The sequence below is a fragment of the Nestor notabilis genome, unplaced genomic scaffold (genome assembly GCF_000696875.1).
Source record: "Nestor notabilis isolate BGI_N333 unplaced genomic scaffold, ASM69687v1 scaffold23064, whole genome shotgun sequence".
NCBI classification, from domain to species: Eukaryota; Metazoa; Chordata; class Aves; order Psittaciformes; family Psittacidae; genus Nestor; species Nestor notabilis.
This window is the reverse complement of record NW_009926336.1, coordinates 15,054-33,956: the sequence shown is the minus strand read 5'-3', so window position 1 is coordinate 33,956 and position 18,903 is coordinate 15,054. Positions and strand designations below refer to the sequence as shown.

Here is an 18,903-nt window from a genome sequence, read left to right as displayed (position 1 = left end):
GAAAGAGTAGAGCGTCTAGAAAGTAAGGAATAAATACAGTGATTTTTCTTTATTATCTCCCTGCATTGTTTTTCTCTTAGAGACTTAACAATTTAAGAATAAAAAGGAAAACCTGAAACTAAACATTTGCAAATGGTTTGCTTTTAGGAAATCTTTTCTGTCAGGTGAAACAATAGATTCTGTCTGCAACAAGTAATTTGATGTCAATTGAAAGTGCTTCTTTTAAAAAGATGGAAAAACTTACAAAGACATAAATTATGGAAGCCTGTATTTCTGACTTCAAATGTCCATGTTAATTACAACTTACTTCTGTTGTATTCGTGTTTTTCTTTGGTACTAGTATAAAACAGACAAAATAAACAGAATATCCTTAAGTCAGCTTGACTTAATTTTATGCATGGCAGTGTTTGGTTTTTGTAGTATTAAAATAATTGCTACTTCAAAAGCAGCATTTTTAATCAGCTTTTTGGAACAAATGTTTGTGTATGAACATTTAAGTAATCGTTAGTTCTATTAAGTGACTCACACTGAATATTAGTCACAGATATGGGGAATGTTGTGGGGCTTTTTCATTCTATGGTTTAGCTCACTAACATTGCTTACTGAAGTAATGGGAGGTTGTGAGATGTTTGTTGGACATGGAAATTTTTTTTTAAATGCAGTTTTGAATTTAAAGACAGCAGTATAATGAGTTTGGAATGTATGAATATATATGTAGAATGTCCAAGACTTTTAAAAATACCTATATGGATGCACTCCTTACGTTTTTAATTCCCATTTTTACCATAATAAAGATTTCCATAAGTCCTAATGCGAAAGTAATTAGTTTTCATTTTGTTAGCTCTTTTTAAGTTCAAAAAGCATAGCTCATAGGGGTTTTATTTCTTCAGGTAATACTGAAAATCCATCCTACATTCATAACAAGTTGGGAAAGTAAAAATGCATCTAGGAGACTTCCTGACTCAAGGGAGGGGAGGAAAAGGAAATTATGTATATGAGCTGGGGAATTGTGCCAACATTGAGTCATGCTTTTAAAATCTCTTGATATCCAATAACTTTACTGTCCTTACAGGACATAACTGCTTTATGTAACGTCAGCACTAAAGTTTAATATCATAGTCAGTTTTTTTAAAAATGGTTTCTGTTTGATTACAGGAATCAACATTATTGTGCATGTGACAGAAAAATATTTTGCCAAATACTTGCAAATAATTTGCAATGTCCAGCAGAGCTCTGATCAGTGCAATGAAGGCTAACAAAGTAGCAAAAGGAAACCTGCAGCTGTGGTTGGAGCAGTGTTAAGTAGCTTGCCTAGGAATCCATTTTTCTAATTTCAGCCTTATTTTGACTTGTACTGAACGTATATGTGTCTCAAGAACAAACATTTGTCTAGAGGAAGCAAAACGTTCCTGAAAGAGATTGAGAGGGGTGAAAACAAAGCTGCTACTTCATAATGAAAATGGAAAAATCTAGGTAACTATGTACCTGATAGTAACAAATGAGAACTGATAAAAACAGTATTTTTGCTGCTGCTCAGCTTTCAAGTGGAAAATAAGATTGCAGTTACCTCTTTATTGATTGGATTTGCTTTTTTTAAAAAAATTGTATGGTCAGTAGCATAAGCTGATACAGTGAGTTTGTCAGAAAAATTGAAATTGATTAATTGAAGTTGAATAGTATTACAGGGAAGTACACTACAAACTGTCCTTTACACTGATAGAAATGGCTGTTACCTGTATTAGAGGATAAGGGTTGCCCTTTAATACTGTTGAAATATCTGTATATTTATTTCAGAAACTTAAGCTAAAATTTATTTTAGGGCTGTCATCTTATCTTGAAAAATGGCTAATGTGTAAGGGGGTATTCACCAATACTGGCAATATAGATCTGATGTAGTTGTTGTGATTAAAACTAGCAGATTTATTTTTTCTCTCCCTCTCTCTTTCTGGTTCCTGACTGTACAGAAGTTGAAATTCCAGAATTGTGAACTTTCTTAGTGGTGATTGTGGCTGTTTCTGATGTTTAAATTATTACTATACAAATTAAATATATAAACCAGATTTTCATCCAGTTTAAACATCTTACTTTAAACAGAAAATTGTCAAGAAACAGTTCCTGGAAGAGTTTCTAGTGGGATCCTACCAACATTTTTTTTTATGTATTAATGGTATCCTTCCACAAGGAGTGTTAAAAATATCAATATTGGCACAGTTACATGCTGACCTGTATATTAGGAACAAAAAAATCTTGGACAGTATGGGGAAGTGACTTTACTTGGGCAGGGCAGCAACTCTGAAAGCACTAGCAATACGACTGAATGCTCATGGTGAGTGTCTTAGCAACTGCAATCTCTGCAGGTCGAGGCAGGAAGATTGTGGCTAGTAGTATGGGGCTATTGCTCTATATACAGCATTAAATCAGTCCATTAATGCTGTGTCTAGCAGGGGCTCAAGGGCTTCCAAAATAACATTAAAAATCAAGTATTAAAAATTAAAAAATGGATCTGAGAAGACCTTACAAGAATAGGAGTTGGAAGGTCACTTTGCACCCAAAAATCTGAACAAACTTTTACTTATCGTAAGGTGCAAATTAAGTCATAACTTAAGTCTGTAAGTAACTATATGCAGAAGATGCTTCTGATTGTAGCTTCTTAACTCTGTTAAGAGCAGAATAGAATGCATGAAGGTGAAACCTGGGTAATGTTGGAACCAGGAATATCAGTATAAAGTTAATATCTCCAGTAGTTACTTAACCTGCATAAGATATTAGAACAGATTTTTATTATTAAAATTTAGATTAAAATTTGTCAATCTGTTTATCTAATGTTTAAGTCAAAGTCTTAAATCAGTTTTTACAGTTTATGGTCAGCATGTCAACCATGTTTGCTGTGCAGGAAGAACTTTGGAATACAAATTGTTAAGACCAGCCTAATGCTTTGTTGGAAATGCCACATTTCCCTCCCTTGCGTTTTGATTAATACAATTTATGTATAGCCATGTCTGTCCTTGTCATCTGTGTCTCTTAATAGAAAAATGCAGATTATTTAAAAGCCCCACTGAGAGGCAAGTTGTTTCTCAATTCCAAAAGCAAGCATACTATGGTATTTTGTTGTCGAGAAATCGTGTCGTACAACTAAGAGGGTTTATTTAAAATTAATGTGGAGGATAATGTTCTTGTTCCTTTTTTATGTCAGTTATTTCATAACTTCCAAGAGATTTTCACCTACATTTAGGTAGTATTTAATTCTGTGGCAAAGTGACCCATGCAAGTTATTTTGCAGTCACTTCTGTCCCTTTTATTAATGGAATATGGATGTTGTGTGTTATCTTTAATATCCCCTTCCTGATGCAAAGGTTTCGAGATAGGATACAGTTATTTATCACATATTTCACACAAGAACTTCTGGGGCTTTCTAAATCCATATGTGAACTTTTTTAGAAAGAGAATTTTCTCATAAATCTGTTTCTGAATTTGTTAAAGCTTCCTGGTGAAATGTGGTTATGATGGAGCCATTTATTTTATTTATATTATGTTACACCCTTTTTTTGTCACCAAATAAGAACACCCATTTTCCACAATAGCAGGCTTTAGTGTCGTCAAAAATGTAATGCCAATCCTTTCAAATTGTTTTAGCATGTTAAAAATAAATGGAATGTTCTTTCAGAAAGCCTTAATCTATAGATACTGATAGCAGATACTGCACATACAAATTTGTTTTTCATATTATTGAAAATAAGCTGCCAATTATTGTTATGCTGTGCATAGTTGAGCACAAATATTTTTTTTTAAAAACCCACTCAGTTGTTATCGAATAAAACCTTCCTGGCCCACTCCAACCCCCAGTTTTATTGTACATGTATATCACTGTTAGAGATCTTGCCTTTGGATATCTTGGTTTTGGTTAACTTTCTGTGTTTCATCTGATTTCAGTTTAATTTCAGTGATGCTGACAGTAGAGATGATGCAGTCAGTCTTTCTGTTCAGGATGGGTCTAGTTTACTTTCAGAGTCAACATGGTATTTGACCTGAATGCTTTGGGTATCTTAAGCTATAAATGTTACCTTGTGTTTTTTCTTACCTTTCCAATTCTATGTCACTTCATGACTATACCCTTTAAATGTTACTCATGTATAGGAACAATTTAAATATACATTCCATTATTACTATTGCTGTAAAACTTCATTTTTTAGATAGCTGCTCTTTTCCCCTTTGTTATGGTCTATAGATACCGTAATTTTAATTTATACGTACGGTATATTGAAGAGTGTATACTCAGATCTTTGTCACTCATTGTGAAGCTGATGAACTAATTGCTCTTTTAATAACTATTATCTAAAATATGCTATCGTAAAGAGTTAAACTCATATTCACACAATTTGAGTACCCAGAAAAGGAGGAATCTCTCTTCCGGGGCTACCTTTCTTAAGTAAGCATTCCATACATGACTTACCAGCTTACTCTTTGATGTTCTGCTTAAGTTAATTCACATCTAATTCTTACACATCTTTGAAAGCAAGGTAACATTCTTCCTGAATTTCCCCTTTCTGTCCCAGTGTTTTGGAATTTCTTTGTCAGGTACTTGTCATTGTGCATGTTCACACTTTGCTTATGTGTTTATTCAAGAACCTGAAACTGAGAATTTTAGGTGTGGCAGGACCCCTATGGTGTTCGGTTGTCCTAATTTTCTGTAGTCTGGAGGGCCTTCCTCTTCCTGATACTAGTAATTGCATAAATTTGATCTTGTACCATCTATTTAGATGATTCGGAGCTTTTTTCTTGTGGATTATTTTGTTGGTGTCAGAGCATAGAGTTAAATTTTTTTTTAGTATTATTATTCTAGTCTTTGGTTGGTTGTTTCTCTGTTCTTTTTGTATAAAATTTGTAGACTAAAAACACGTCTATGGTTTTTTTGAGGTGCTATTTAAGTTCTGGCAACTCTCATAGTATATCAGAGCCCAATTTACTAGCCGTAGACTGGCTTTTCAGTTTTCCCTAGTACATACTGCTCAGAAAAAGGTCTGACATAAACACATCTCTGTAAAGCGAGCAGAGTGTTACGCCATCAAGCTCTGCATGGGCCACTTCCTTACACATAGAATCATTTTCAAATCTCCTACTGAAAATTTAGGAATCTGAGGATAAATGACTGAAGATTCTGTGTGCAGGTATGCTCACATTTTTCTCTTGGTTTTCTGGGCTTTTTCCTTACTAACGAGAAATACTTACCTAATAAGGCTCTTCTGCTCAACTTCCTTAAGGGTTTGAAGTCCAGTTTCCTTTTAATACATTATCTAGCTGTTCCTGTAATAAGATCTAGGAAACAAATACAGGTATTTTATGTTACAGCAGAGTTTGTTTAGTCTTGAATTAAAATGTAAACATAAAAGAAATTCACATAAATTCAATTTCTAGAACAAAACGAGTATTTAGTATTCATAAAGTACCTAAAAATACAATTTTGGGGTTTTTTTATAGCCTATTAATGCTTAAATAGTTTTTCACAGCTTGCCTAGAAGGTGTGCATCCTATTTTTTTTATTTTTTATTTTCTTCCCAACAAGCATATTTTCTATTCTCATTTGCAGCTGATTTCTAAAGAGAAGAATTACTCACACTTGGTGCTTGTGCCCCTGCCCCTCTCCTTTTTTTTCTTTTTTCTTTTTTTTTTTAAGCTTTTCTCTTCTAGATTTGATTTGTCTGTGGAATATAGTCCATTTGTCCATTCAGTGTTCTTTCCTATGTACGTATGAATGCCTGTGCATAGACGTATATTGTGAGTGAACCTTGCTAAAAGCTTAATTCTAGTGAGAATACTTATCAGAATAGTTCTGACTTGCCAACTGTATCAGTACAGGAAGTTTTTCTGAAATACTGGTGTTTTAAATGCATACCCATACTTGTTTGTCACTTACTTCCTTTCTAGGCCAGTGTTGATTTAACACTATTATACTGTTAAGGAAATGTTAAGGAAACTCAGAGTAATGTTACCTTCTGTTTGTTTGCTTGTACTCTATATTTAGTTTCGTGATAACAGAAGCCAGTAGCAACCACTGTAAGTTGACAAACATAGGTGGGTTGTTGAGGGGGGTGGGTTCTAATTTTTTTTTCTTTTTTTTTTTTTTTAATGTGCTTTCTGTGACAGTTCTACTTTGCAGTGTGAAGAAGGATGTAAGACACTTGTGTGGCTACAAAAAGAAATTTATGTCTTGGGACTTTTATTTAGATCCTGCTGCAGTGTAAGGCTTGAGAGAAGGGAGCTTTACAAGCTTATAAATAACAGAAATAAAGTACAGGCAGTAGGGTGTAGTTATAACTGTAAAGAAGATCACACCATTGCAGCAGCCAGATCATTGGTGTGAGTGAGCATCTGTAGTGGTGTGAAAGTTGTCAGGGAATGGAAAGGAGGAGAAGAGTCTTTCAGCATCCTATACGTAATCTCATTTGATTTGAATTCATCACATGGCACAATGTTGGGTTTTTTTCCAAATATCAGGGAATGATGAGAGGTGGAGCTTAAGACAAATTCAGTACCAAACTGAACAGCTGGCTTCTCTTCCAGCTTACTGTAAGATGACATCTGTCAACTAATGTAATTAGTACAGTTGGCTGAGAAAGAGATCGCTTTCTACAGTGTGAAAGTCTTGTATTTTAATTCAGGTAGATAGTGGGTGCAGTGAGAGTTGATTACTTCTGCATATAATTTTCATTTCTATAAAAGATTTTAACTTTTAGATTTTTAACTGCGTTTGTGGAATACTTTTTAGGTTAAAATAACAAGCATTCGTCAATTATGTCAAAAAAGGAAACTGCACATTTGTGGGTAACTGTCATAAATCTTGCTCCCAGACATATGTAATGGACAAGCTACTAAAGTTACCTGAGTTCCATTTTGTTTAAAAGAGTTGTATAAGGTCTGCCTTATAAAGACTGAAGTGTATCTGAACCCTGAGAAACTGTGAAGATTGGGAATATTCTCTTAGTATGAGGAATGTGAAGTGGTGGTTTGGTTTTGGGTTTGTTTTGTTGTTTTGGTTTTTTTTTTTAGAGGGTGCCCAAAATAACCACTGGAAAGTTGGTTGCATAATAATTGCGTTGCGCTCAAAAATTATTTTTGTTTGTGTATAGAGAACAAGTTGATATCTTTCTTCTTCATTTCTTGTTTTTGTTACGTTCTGTGATGCTTTTAAAGCAGTGTGTCTACCTGATCACTCTGTCCCTGAGTCTGAGTAGATAACAGAAAGATTTGAGGAAGTTCTGTTTCACACATTTTTCACTTTGCCAAGATTGCTAGAGAGCTAATAGATAAAACAGTTAAGCAGAAATGGAACAAAGTATTTGAAGTAAAAATACTTGGCAATCTGTTCTACTGTGCTATTCCTCCACTGGGATTCTTTAAAATTGCAGTGGGTGGTTTAAGTAGTATGTAATGCAGCTGAACATATACTAATTTAAAAGATGAAAATACAAATGTCCGCCAGCAAATAGTTCCCTTGACAAATAGAAGGAATCAGTATTTCTTTCAAACTTTGTGAAGATTCAGCCTTGAGTTAATGATGGTAGCATTTTCACCTGAAGGGAGCAAGGAGTTTAGGTTTCTTAGGAGTAGTACACAGCATGCATAAATGCACATACATGCAAGATTTTGCATATATTACAATGGAAACTAGCATCTATCCTTATTGGTCATCTTAGGTTTAGAATACCCAAAACAAATGCAAGTTCTTTACAATGTTTATGTTCTTTACAATGTCTTTAAAATATGTTTTTTTCACCTTCTGATTTTTAAAGTTGCTCGGATGATCCGTGCGTTCTTCCGAAGCGTACAGCTGATTTTTTTTGTATATGTACACAGTCTGGCACACATGCATGCTCGGGATTTGTAGCATGCAGTTTGTTTCCAACTTTGGTGGAATCTTTCAAAAAAAGAATATTTTTGAAAGAGAAATGTTGATGTAGGAGAAGTGTGTGTTTGAGCATGCTGATGTGTATGGACAGTTGCCGTGCACACACACATGGTACTGAAATGATTGGATACAAAAGGATATTTTTGGCAATAATTCATGCACATAGATTTTGCTGAATACTTGAAAAATATATAAATTAGTGCTTCAGAAGCAAAGCTTTAGAATTCTGCCTCTACTCCCCCATCACCAGAACCAATTAGTGCACATTTTGGCATATACAGGTAAAGGGAAAGTCTGGAGAAAGGAAGATAAACTCTTGATGGAAAAGGATCAGGCTAGAGAATACTTCAGCAAACTGGGCATACAGAAGTCCATTGGTCCCAATAGGATGCACACGTGGGTGCTGAGGGACCTCGCAGATGTCATTGCAAGGCCACTCTTGATTAGATTCCAATGATCACAGTGACTGGGAGAGGTGCCTGAGGACTGAAGGAAAGCAAATATCACTCCTATCTTCAAAAAAGACAAGGAGGAGGAGACAGGGAACTACAGAATGGTCAGTCATACCTTCACCCCTGGGACAGTGTAGAACAACTAATCCTGGAAACCATTTCCATCTACAAAAGGACAAAAAGGGTAACTGGGGTTAGTCAGTTCGGATTCACAAAGGTGAACTCTTAACTGACCAACCTGAAGGAAAAGGTGCAAAGAGGACAGAGCCAGGCTCTTTACAGCAGTGCCCAGTGACAGAACCAGAGGCAATGGGCACAAACTGAAACACAAAAGATTCCCCCTGAACATCAGGAAACACTTTTTCACTGTGAAGGTGACTGAGCCCTGGCAAAGGTTGCCCAGGGAGATTGTGGCGTCACCATTCTTGGAGATACTCAGAAGCTGCTTGGGCACGGTCCTGGTCTAGGTGTCCCTGCTTCAGTGGCAGGGTTAGGCCAGATGACTTCCAGAGGTCCTTTTCAACCTCAACTAGACAATTCGGTGAAATAGATCTGAGACTTCATCATTAAATAGAGGAAAAGTATTCTCAGATTTATTTTATCCACTATCGCCATAGAAGGAGTAGAAAGACTGCACAAAAACTTGAAGTTAGTATATTTGCATTATTGAAGTTAACTTAGCGTTCCTTAGGTTGGATTGCATGTAACACCTAGGTAGTTCTTCAGATGGCATTGATAAAAATACAGGTTTTTACTTACTTCTGAACAGTTGCTGATAAGTTCTGAAATTATTTCCTTGTGTGGCAGGGAGCGTTGCTTTTCAGGGGATTTTCAAGACAATGGTGACTTAAGTGCAGAACACAAGAAGACAAGAAGATCCACTGTGCTTTAGAGGTTTCTGGTGACCAGTTTCTGACAGAAGGGGAAATGCTGAAGACTTAAAGCTTTTGTAGAATAGTCTCTCTTCAGTAAGAGAGCAAATATGATTCTTTTCATCACAATAATTTTCTCAGTGGCAGATGAAGAGTTTATTGCTGCTGAAATGGGGGTGGAGGGTGTGCTGCTTTGCATGGAAATGTTTTGAGTCTTATGCTGTCATATAAAGGTGAGCATTGGCATCGCTGCAGCATAGTGGTGCTCATTCAAGTGTAAAAGAGGGCTTTGCCAACCTAGGTTGATTTGGTGCGCTCTGTGTGCTTTAAGAGGACTGAATTCTTAAGAAGATTGGTTTCCATTAACGGGTTGTGAATCTGGATTGGAGATTATGAACCAAACAATATGGGTCTCAGCACAAAAGCTTTGGGATTGCCAACTTTTATCATCCACTGTTACGTTTGGATTCTAATGCATCCATAAAAGTTTAAGCCACATTGTTACTGAACTAATATTGCCTTTTGTAACAGATATAATTGTTGTGTGTCTGTGTGTGTTAATTATGCAAATAGCATTGCTCAGTGTATCTACATTTGGGCGCATGTAGTTGATTAGATTCAGGGTTACTGGTTTTTTCCGCTTACTGGGAATTTGTAAACGTTTTAGGAAGATACACCACTAATATAATTCATTCCATTCTTTTCCTCTGTCAGGAAGAAGGAAATATCAAAGAAATTGCAATAACTCACCATGTAAAGGAAGGACATGAGAAAGCAGACCCTTCACAGTTTGAACTTCTGAAAGTACTAGGACAAGGATCCTTTGGAAAGGTTGGTAACTGAACTTTCGTGGAGCAAATTGTTCAGGAACATAGCATTGACTAATGTTAGGAGTTGAAATATTTAGAACAGACACAGTTTTGCATTAAGACAGTTTTGGAAGTGAAAGCTGCTTTCTAAATTAGTGCTAACTAACCACTGTACTTGTGTCAGATCTTTTTATAAAACAGTAATTTTTTTTTCTGGTTTGTGTGATAAGTAGATCTTGAAGTTCCATAGAAAAATTGGCTCGATGTGAAATAATTGGGTATTCACTGTTAAAATGGAATGTCATTTTTCTGTAACTACTCTTATGTTTGGGGGGGGTGGTGGTGTGTGTTTGAGGGTTGAAAGGTGGTTTTTTTTAATAAGTATTCCTAGTTGTTATCTTGCTAATGGTGGGTCATCACCACTACAGAAGCTATAGGCAGAATTTATTTTTGTGGCAGTTTGGAATTGTAAAGAACATATTTTAGGCAATAATGGCTGATGAATTAAACATGATATGCCCTAGTCATGTTCATGCTAGGCATTATCTGTGTAATTTGGTTAAGGCACAACGTGCCTTGATACTTATTTGAAGATCAGTTAAAGACTCAGTGTTCCTAGCCAGTAGTGAGTACTGTACACGTGTCTGCACTGAGATCTCACTAGGTGTATGTGATATTTTTAGTTGTTCAAATCCAGCTCTGCAGCAAACATTAATTTCATGTGGCAAGACAGATCATTGAGACAGAATGGAATATGCAGTGTAAGACAACAGAGCCATTACATCCAATTTCACCCTTAACTGTAACTCTGAATGTGATGTTAAGCTCTAGCATATAATACCAAACCCACCTTGGATAGGGGGGAAAATGAGAATAATCGGTCCAATTCTCTCTTGGTAGTAGAAACTTGCTGTTAGTCATGTTATCGCAGTAGCAGTTGAAGTTCAGCTTAAAATCTGGAAGTCTAGAAATTGTAAAATTTTATACTCGAACTGGTAAGAATTCACTGAGAAACCTGATTCCAAAGGTGATTTCTTATGTTTGACTTCATCCAGAATCATAACCAAGTTTTTACTTGGAAAACTTCAGGTCAGGAAAAGTAAATCAGGAGCAAGGAAATTTAAGCTAATAAATAATTTCAGCAATCCTTTTTATTTTGTTGATATTACTAAATTCAATGCTATAAGAGGGGTGTGCAGAAGAGAAAAATAATTTAACTGTCTAGCTCGCTCAGAGTATTCCAAAAATGCCAGTTTTGTCCTCGATTGTTTTAGCCTTTATGCAAAAAGGAATAATATTACAAAACACATAATCCCTTTTTTCTAGCAATTTGGGAAGATGTCACTGCTTCCCATTCAGTCTGAAAAGACTAATTCTGCATGCTTTTCAAGGTCTCTTGATGATTTTTTGGTAATCTCTGGATAATGCAAAGGGATATTAACATAAGTGAGAACTAGATACAAAACCGGTCAAAACTAATTTTACATAACACATTTAACATTTTCATATACCACAATATGTCTATATGCTTTTACGTAAATAACCAGTAAAAAAAAATCTAAATCTAAAAATTGGTTCTGCTAGAATTCATTTTCTATTAAGGATATAGAAAACAATCCCACTCAAGAGATCCCATTGCACTGAAGAAGGAAATGAAACACACTTAAGTTGAGGCTGATTGTTCTTTATTGGTATGTGCAAAACTCACCCTAAATATGTCATAAAAAATGTTTTTGCAATGCAAGAGGTTGGTTCTCATAATTTTATATGTTTTTTAATTATTTCATTATGCATTGATTCATATAGTTTTCTGGATCAACTTTTCTACATACATTTATCTTCATATCTGACAATTATTTTAGTAACACTTTCGCTATGCTATCTTACGAATTTTAATAAGACAAAACTATTTAGATAGTAATAGTTAAAGGCTGAATTTTCTGTTTCAAATTTTTCTCAACTTCTGAGAGAATCTAAATTAATACTTTCTTTTACTCACTGAAATCAATTAAGTTAAACCAAAATTAATTTGGCAGACTGTCTTTAAAGAACCTTTTATATTGTGAAATGAAGAAATAGTAGGAAAAATTGCAAGGAAATTTTTGTTTGGCTTTGCAGAATCTAAAACTGTTGAGTTTGAGTTTCATTGAAATAATACTGACTACTTGAATTTCATAACAAAGTATATGGATCTGACTTGCCTTTATTTTCTTCTAAGAATTCTTTTTAATTTTCAATGCAGGTCTTTCTTGTAAAAAAAATCTCAGGATCAGATGCTAGACAGCTTTATGCAATGAAGGTATTGAAAAAGGCCACCTTGAAAGGTAAGCATTGTTAGAGAAAAAAACAAAAAAACCCCCAAACCTGTGACATTATACAAAAACTTAATCTTTACACACATGATGTTCTACAGATTATGTCTCAGAACTTTCTTCTGTCAAACAGCAAATAGCAGAATACACTGCCTTGTTTACTTAATCCTTCTGGGTGTACAATACAACAGTACTGTATTGATAGTTATAGGGGAAAGTAGATTCCTTTCCATGCTAAATTCGTTAGACGGTGGTGGTGGTTTAATAGAGTAGTTGTGTTACATCTGCCACCTGACTTGCTCCTGAGCTGTTATTTGAAACTTAATATCCTTCCTTTTTTCATTTGCTGTGTATCACCAAGGATACAGTTAATGCCTTTTGCTCAGTTTATATTTAGGTCATGATATTTAAAAGTGCATCATATCATCTGTTTTATTCTAAAAGTTCTAAGCGCAGGAGTTTAAGTGTTTCTGTAAAACAGGAATATACAGTACATTTTCCCAAAAATTTTGGTGCTATTTCTGGATGTAGACTGTATTTGATAAAATCTAAAGTTAGTCGTCTGAGTTACTTGATCAAAAAAGAGTTGTAAATTGTTTTGTTCCTTGTGTGGTTTTAGTCTTGAATGGTGTGAGTAACAAAATAGGTTTAAACCTGAACAATCTCAGTTCTGTCCTGGAGAATTCTATAAGGGGAAGGGGGGAAAAAAAACCACAACAAAAAAATCCCCACAATGAAACAAAAAAAAAAAAACCAACCCTACCAAACAAACAGTATCTTTTTCACTGTAGATTAATGTAAAGTGATCTTTCATACTAATCCCTTAGTTAGGGTGTGTATTGCTTTATGCCATTTTTTAATACTTTTGTCTTTGTAGTTCTTCAACTCTTGACTGCACTGAAATTACAATAATAATTTGGGGATAGTTCCAAACACAGTACTTCATCTATGTTGTTGATTATTATACTGATTTGCAATTTTAATATATGCTTTTTGAATATAAGTATTTATATGCATATACTTATATTTATGAATATAAGTATTTATGGAGTGATGAATACTCACATTGAATTGTGAACTTCTGCTAAAATGTTGAACCTGAAGTTTTTCTGCTTGAGATCTAGTACTGAATACCTCTCTCAGAATTTTCATTATATGTGACTTCCACTTAAAACTATTACAGAGGGTATAAGTGTTTCTGAACAGTTTCCTATATCTTGATGATTCTATGTTTTGTGGCGCGTGTTATTCTCATTATTTACTTCCTATTTTTCTGAAATTGATTTCCACTCATTTAAGGTACTTTGATATCCTCAGCAGCTTTTCATTCTCCAGCCTGTAATAGCTTGAGACTGGAGTCAAAGGTCACTCAGCAGTTGCTTTTTCAAGACGTCTGAGGGCTTCGCTACATCACCTTTTGATTGTGTTTTAACATTACATGTAAAAATTACAGTCCAAGCTGTGGATCTGGTTTTGCCTACAGATGGCAGAGACTGATAAATACTGAAATTAAAGCTTGACTTTTGGTTGGAAAATGAGACTCTTTGAAGCACTTGGAATACAAGGATGCAAAAGGCTGGAGTGGAAAGGTGATGCTAGTGGGGAGATGCCACGATTTTCAACACTTTGTATCTGAATTTTCAGATGCTTTTGAGTATCTTCTGGTTGCAACTCATGTTTTGGGAAGAGTGAAGTTGCAAGCAAATAAAGGTTGCTGTTGAAATCTTAATGTGAAATCAATTTAAATGAATTCTTTTTCCATAATTGCAACATATTTTGAGATCTAATGTTATAGTTTTAAATAATACAGTGTATAACTTGATCTAATGTTATAGTTTTAAATAATACAGTGTATAACTTGATTTGTCTAAGGTTCTTTAGCTCTTCCAAGTGTATTTCATAAAGTTATTGTGTTCTAAAATTAAAGATTAAAATGCCCTTTAAGACTGCTTCTTAATTGAAGGCGGTGTGGATGATTCACAAATCAAATTTAGAGAGAATATTTTCATAGGAATGCAACTATATTAGCCAGAACACTGTGGTGTAACTACGCAGTCCACCCTTTCAATCTTTAGAGCAAATCCAAGTATATACACATACAATATACAACTTTTAGTGCAGAGACTAGTTTATTAATACACTCTGATTGAAGATGTCATCTTTCAGTGCTCCTTTGTGATGGGAAGAGAGAGGGCCAAATCACTGCTAGAGAGTCTGGCATCAAATCTAATAAGAAAAATCAGTAATTCCAGCTGTACACGTATGGAAGCTATAGTCAACAAGAGTCAGATTTTAAGTCAGATAATGGCTAATACTGATATCTGAAATCAGTTCCTTATACTTTTTTTTGGTTGAGATCTTGTAAATCTGGAGTTTCTCTGACTTCTCAGAAATCATGTTTGTTATCCATGTAACTGTTGCATAGCTATACTTAAAAGTATTTTGAATGTTTTTTCTCAACTGAATCTGCCTAAAGAAAGAATATACTGGATTTCGATTTAGTAATTGAGATGAACCCTTGGAACAGTGGAATTGCACAACTATCTTGTGACATTTTCATGACTTTAGATGTAAAGGTCAAAATCCAAATGTGATGCTTGCTCTGCATTTGGTGAGCGCTTATTTCTGTGCTGCCATTTTTAGGAATCTCTTCTGCAGTGAGATGGAAATTTGATAGTTTTATTCATTCATAAAAATGTATCTATATAATTTTTCACAAGTAGCTATATTATTGTAAGTGCCTGTTTCTGGGAAAAGATAACTAAGCTTCTGAAAAATCCTATTGGTTCTTGGGTTTTTGTTGTTTTTTGGTTTTTTGCTCCCTTATTATGTTTTGACCTCTGAGAACTCTGGCTTGTTAACTGTACAAGGAATGCCAGCAACTTAAACTTTTGACTGTATTTCATTTCTCTGGGGTGCTTCCTTCAAGAAGTTGTAACGTTTGAGAAAGGAGCAGTAACAAAATGTAGATTAAGGGAAAGAAAGAGAAGTGCAATATCTTAAACCACTGTAGCAAATTTTACTAGCTCTCATTTGTGAGAGTTCTGAATTTTGTCTGTGTTCTGGCTGATTTGGAACCTCAGATGGGAACCAGGCACTGACAAGTGGCAGGGGAGTTGCCTGGACAGCTGAAGCAGATGCCATGTTCAGCTGATCATCCTGCCTGTGTTCATGGATTGCCAGCCCCATATGCACATGATATACATCATGGTGGGACAGGACAGGCAGCTTCAGCAGTAACTGCTTCTGATGTCTAATACACTTCTCCATGCACACATTTGCTCTCAGTACATTTTTAAGATCAAAAAGATTGTCTGAAATACACACCACCTTCAATGGATACTCTTTTTATTGTAAGTCCATAATAAAAGAAAGGAAATAAAAAAAACCTTTCCGAATTGTGGAGATACTTAAGATCTGAACAGTACAAGTTATTTGAATGAGCTAAAACAATTGAATAAGTGAAACCAATATAAACCAATATCTTTATGATAGTATAGTTGTATTTATGTTGTAAGATTGGTTTGGTGTAATTTTTTTCCCTCCCCACTTTTCAACAGTTGAAAATAGCTAAGAAAATAGCTGTTTTCTGCACATAGCTGTGGCAGCTTTGCTCTACTGTTTTAAAGGTTAACTAAATGTAGGGCAGACTGAAGGATGGTTATGTTTTCTCATGTGCTTTTGTTAAGTCTATTTACCCAGTGTCACATTTTCCCAATAACAGAAACTGAAGCAAATTGAGATGCATGAAGAGATTTACCAGAAAACTCTGCACTGTGAAATACATTATCTCTTTAATCTTTTCTGTGTAAAGTGTAGTGACCTGCAGACAGTTGTAATACTAGGGGATACAATGTGAAGTACACCAGGAAAAATACTGATTCATAATGTAAAATTTTTTATTTTTTATTTTTTTAAATCTTGCTCATGTTCTGTTGTAGTTCGAGATCGGGTTCGGACAAAAATGGAACGTGATATCCTAGTAGAAGTTAACCATCCTTTTATTGTCAAGTTACACTATGGTGAGTTGCAGAAAAAATCATTTTTATATTGTAAAAATGGGTGCTTGTCAAGGTAGTACCTGATACTTGCTTTGTGGTTCAGAGAATTGTACAAAATTAGTGTGCTGTCTAAATCCTGATAGCACAGAGACTTCTTGTGTAGTAATTCTCATATAAAAAGTCCATGGCTGACTTCATGCACAGTGTTAAATATTCATAGGACTGAGTGTCTGTAGTCCTTAGTGTTACTAAAAAGCAGTTATCTATTTATGCCTAGCCATTCTTTTCCAAAACCTCTTACCTTTTGTATGTGTCACTCACTTTTTAAATTATTTCTTATCCTTGCTTTATTTACTCTAGAGGAAACACACAATGGCATTATTTTAAGTTGCGTCAAAATTGGTGGGAATATGCCTTTTAATAGAATGGGCAGCCATAAAATTTTTTTGAGGGGGAGGATGATGTGGGTTGTTGGAGAGGGGATCAGTACTCTTAACATGTTATGCAGAAAGTAAACTGAAAAAAGAGAACAGTTTCTGTTGGGTTTTGGTTTGGGGGAGGCGGGAGTCAGTTTATGTTTTTCTTTTAGGATCCAGTTTTTCCTACAGTTCAAACCTCAGATCTCTGTCACTGTGATGTGGCTTAAATAATGTGACTTTTACTGTTTTACTTGCCACTCTTTTGCACACTAGACTAGATCTTCCTGTTAAGCAATGTTTCTAGAGGTTTTGGAGTATGTGCATCGGTTACTATTTTGCCCTTTTAAATCTAGGATTTTTACTTCCAAAATCTGGAACTAACTTAAGTATAGCTTATTTTTTTACAAATTCCATTGATGACTTGCTTTGCTTTCACTTGGCATGGGAGTTATTTGGTCTATGATAGGGGAACAGTTATTCAGTTCATTTAAACAAATTTTTCCACAAAGGAAAGAGAAGAATTCGATTTTTACAATGAAAATAAGGGTGAATTATTTGTTAGGTTATTCTTCTGCTCATGGGTAAAATTAAAATATGTTTAATTTTTTTTAATTGATCTTTTCAGCTTTTCAAACAGAAGGGAAGCTATATCTTATTCTGGATTTTCTCAGGGGAGGAGACTTGTTTACACGTTTATCCAAAGAGGTAAACTTTTTTTAATTTGAAAATTGCCTATGGGTAAAATTTTACTGTAAATTGCCTATATTAGGAGAGTTTACTTTTAAAACTCAGTTTTCATTGAATAGAATTTTTAGTATCTTCTTTCAACCGTCTAGGGTTTCTTTGCGCGAAGTAGTCACTCCATGAAAATGCTCTTGGTAATTTACATTGTTTCTGAAAAAAGGCTCAGACAAGCAGTCTTTCTCTGCTGGTTTTTACACCTTGCAAGAGTTTCTTCTCTTATTGCCACCATGTCTTCAGATGGATTTATACAATGTACTTGTATTAAAATTAACTGATTTATGACTGGCTTTAATATCCAGAATCCAGTGTCAGATATTTTTCCATTATTTGCATTTGAACATGAAATTACATTATTTATAAATATTAAAAAAGCAAGAATTTTATTCTACTTACTTTAGTAATTTTCCAAACATGAACACTGCCTCCATCATGCTATCTCTGTAAATATGTCAAATAATGACTTCAAAAAGTTTGAATGCGTTAATTTTATTATAACTTCTAAAATAAATGCTGACATTTTGTAGATCAGATTTGATTTTTTTTCCCATCACTCGTGCAAAAACTTCCAGCAAATATGTGGTAGGATAGAAATATAAATATATCTATCTGGAAGCCATAACTTGTAGTTGTAGCTGCTTTCCGTTTTTCCCTTGCTACAGAGTATCTGGGACAGTTGGGTCACCACTACGAAGCTGTATGGTTATTAAGATGAGAGAAGAATGCAGTGTATTTTGTGTATGAGTATATTGTCGTATATGTGCTGACCACATAATTTATTACATTTAACTCAGTGAAGCCATCTGTTTCAAGCTGCTTCTTTTAGTTTCTTTTGCCATGGATAAAGCAGAAATTTATTAGTACTCTCAAACTGAGATACCTTTTTTTCCCCCCCCTTAAAATTCATAGTTCTTTCTTGATTCCCAAGAATCAATGTATATCACTATCCTGCTGATGACTTTTTTTCATCTTCAGCCACTCAAATTTGGTAGATTTTTATATGGCTGGATAAGAAATATTCATTATAGGTACCTTAAATTGAGTGAATTGTTCATAACTGATGGAGTGAAATGCAAGTTGGATGCAATTAATGTCATCCTCATATCAATTCATGTGATTTTTTAAAATGGATTAGATGAACTGCAGCCTAAAGTCCCTGCTTTTTCCCTGTTGACTACAAAGGGAGAAGTGGTCTATTCAGAGCTAGTTGTATACACTGCAGATGTTTAAGGTTAGGAGGGATGAATTCCATGCAGTGTTTATAAAGAACACCCACACTATGTGTGGGTGTTTTATCATGCTCATGGGATCTTTCACTGTTTGAGCTTTTAAATGTTTCTTACAGAGATTTTGCTGCTTGAATGTGCCTGTACTAAATATTAGCAATTTTGAAA

General features: G+C 34.8%; 1 protein-coding gene across 1 annotated transcript in view; it reads left to right on the top strand.

Moving 5' to 3' along the window:
- LOC104404938 (ribosomal protein S6 kinase alpha-3-like) overlaps nt 1–18,903 on the top strand; it is a gene marked incomplete at its 3' end in the record, with an annotated part of 34,567 nt that overhangs the window by 1,956 nt on the left and 13,708 nt on the right. The window contains exons 2-5 of the mRNA XM_010013490.1: nt 9,942–10,058; nt 12,279–12,360; nt 16,290–16,370; nt 17,394–17,473. Of these exons, the coding sequence (XP_010011792.1) occupies nt 9,942–10,058; nt 12,279–12,360; nt 16,290–16,370; nt 17,394–17,473 (360 nt within the window). The remainder of the gene's footprint in view (nt 1–9,941; nt 10,059–12,278; nt 12,361–16,289; nt 16,371–17,393; nt 17,474–18,903) is intronic.